Genomic DNA, 1757 nt, shown 5'->3' on the forward strand with positions numbered 1-1757 from the left:
AGGGAGGACAGTGAGGGAGGATCCATTTTTCAGGTGTGTCTCTTGAATAGTCTTTTTTTTGAAGTAATAGTCCAGAGAAACTGGTTTGAAAGGTGATGCTGATGGTGAAACTGGAGTGTGCAGTGTATTAACTGTGGAGAAAATACACTAAGTTTTGTTATATCCCATCCCAGGTGCCTGAAGAATTTGTACTCCTCACTTTATTTGGCTGAAATTCAGTTACTGAAGTGCCAAAATAGGGTTTTAGTTCCTTTGAAGTTATATCAGTGCCAAACTGGGAATTTTGTAAGGATCTCCCCTATATAAAACCCTTTCCCCTTGCCTGGCCAGAGATGCATTGCCCCAACAAAGACCTGGGCATGAAGATGACACAGTGGCAGCCACTGACATCTCTTTCTGCTCTCAGATGAGCTTCAGGAATTTGTTCCTCCTGGGTTTGGCAAGCACAAATGGCTCTGAGCATCAAAGTCCTGAGCCAACCTCAGCTGAGTGCTGAGCAGAGGCATCAAGCTAGTTTTTTTTCCCTGTAGAAAATGCTTCAGAAAAGCCAAAACCTGGAAGTTCCCTGATGTCCCTCCTGATGAGAACGAGGATGAGGATGTGAAGGCTGAGAGGCTGCGAGTCAAAGAGATACTGAGCAGCCCCAAAACTGAGGAGGTAAAGCCCTGCACCCTCAAACTCTCAATTTGGAGGTTTCCCAGAACTTCTGGGAGCTGCAACCACTTCCCTCTTCTCTCCTAGATGCCAGCAATCCTGGTCAGCAGCTTGCACAAGGAGTTTGATGAAAGGAAGGAATTTCTTCTGGGGAGAAAAATAAAGAAAGTGGCGACAAAACATGTTTCTCTCTGCGTGAAAAAAGGTTGGAGTTCACTGACTTGCTGTTGAGCTGGTTTAGTTGCAGAAACAACTCTTGGAACCATTTCTCTTTTGACCTCATGGGCAATGGGTTTGTATTGTCCTTTCTTTAGGTGAAATACTGGGATTGTTGGGACCCAATGGAGCTGGGAAAAGCACCTTAATTAATATGCTTGTTGGAGAGATTGAGCCAACCAGTGGGCAAGTATGTTACAAGCTAGAAAAATCACTTGTATTTAATTGTTAGGTTATCATTGTAAACATTCCTGGGTGTGTTTTGCTCCAACTATACAGAAATAGCCTGGAAGTTGATCATATTCTGGTGTGTGTTTTCCTGGCAGGTTCTGATGGGAGATTATTCTTTTGGGCTGAGCAGTGAGGATGACTCAGTGAAATTTGTGGGATACTGTCCTCAAACCAATCCTCTGTGGCCAGACATCACACTGCAGGAGCACTTTGAGATTTATGGCACCATCAAAGGGATGAGTCAGTCAGATGTTAAGGAAGTCATCAAACGGTAAGTCACTCATTATTGAAAGCTTTAAGGTTTAGCTGTAGTTTTTTTAGGTTTTTTTTCAACTTTATTGCTAGGGTTTTTGGCTTTCTTTAGTGTTTTTTTTAGCCAGGTTGGATGAAGCCTTGAGCAACCTGCTCTGGTGGGAATTGTCCCTGCCCAGGGCAGAGGGTTGGGACTGGATGATCCTTAAGGTCCATTCCAACCCCTTAACAATCAATCTGTCTATCTTATCTAACTTATTTATCTATCTTATCTATCTTAATTTAATTGGATCTTTTCAGCCAAATCAGCACAGGTGAATATGTAGGTGAAGAGATACAGATTCAGCTCCACAACATTCAATTGGTATTTTTAATTGATATATATCTATATGTGTGTGTGTGTG

General features: G+C 42.5%; 1 protein-coding gene across 1 annotated transcript in view; it reads left to right on the forward strand.

Moving 5' to 3' along the window:
• ABCA5 (ATP-binding cassette, sub-family A (ABC1), member 5) overlaps positions 1-1391 on the forward strand; it is a 20457-nt gene extending 19066 nt beyond the window's left edge. Inside the window, 5 exon segments of the mRNA XM_009080419.1 lie at positions 1-33; positions 531-657; positions 742-859; positions 969-1060; positions 1197-1391. The exon segment at positions 1-33 is cut by the window's left edge and continues 47 nt beyond it. Of these exon segments, the coding sequence (XP_009078667.1) occupies positions 1-33; positions 531-657; positions 742-859; positions 969-1060; positions 1197-1391 (565 nt within the window).
• The last annotated feature ends 366 nt before the right edge of the window (positions 1392-1757 follow it).

The sequence above is a fragment of the Acanthisitta chloris genome, unplaced genomic scaffold (assembly GCF_000695815.1).
Source record: "Acanthisitta chloris isolate BGI_N310 unplaced genomic scaffold, ASM69581v1 scaffold9060, whole genome shotgun sequence".
In the NCBI taxonomy this organism is placed as follows: Eukaryota; Metazoa; Chordata; class Aves; order Passeriformes; family Acanthisittidae; genus Acanthisitta; species Acanthisitta chloris.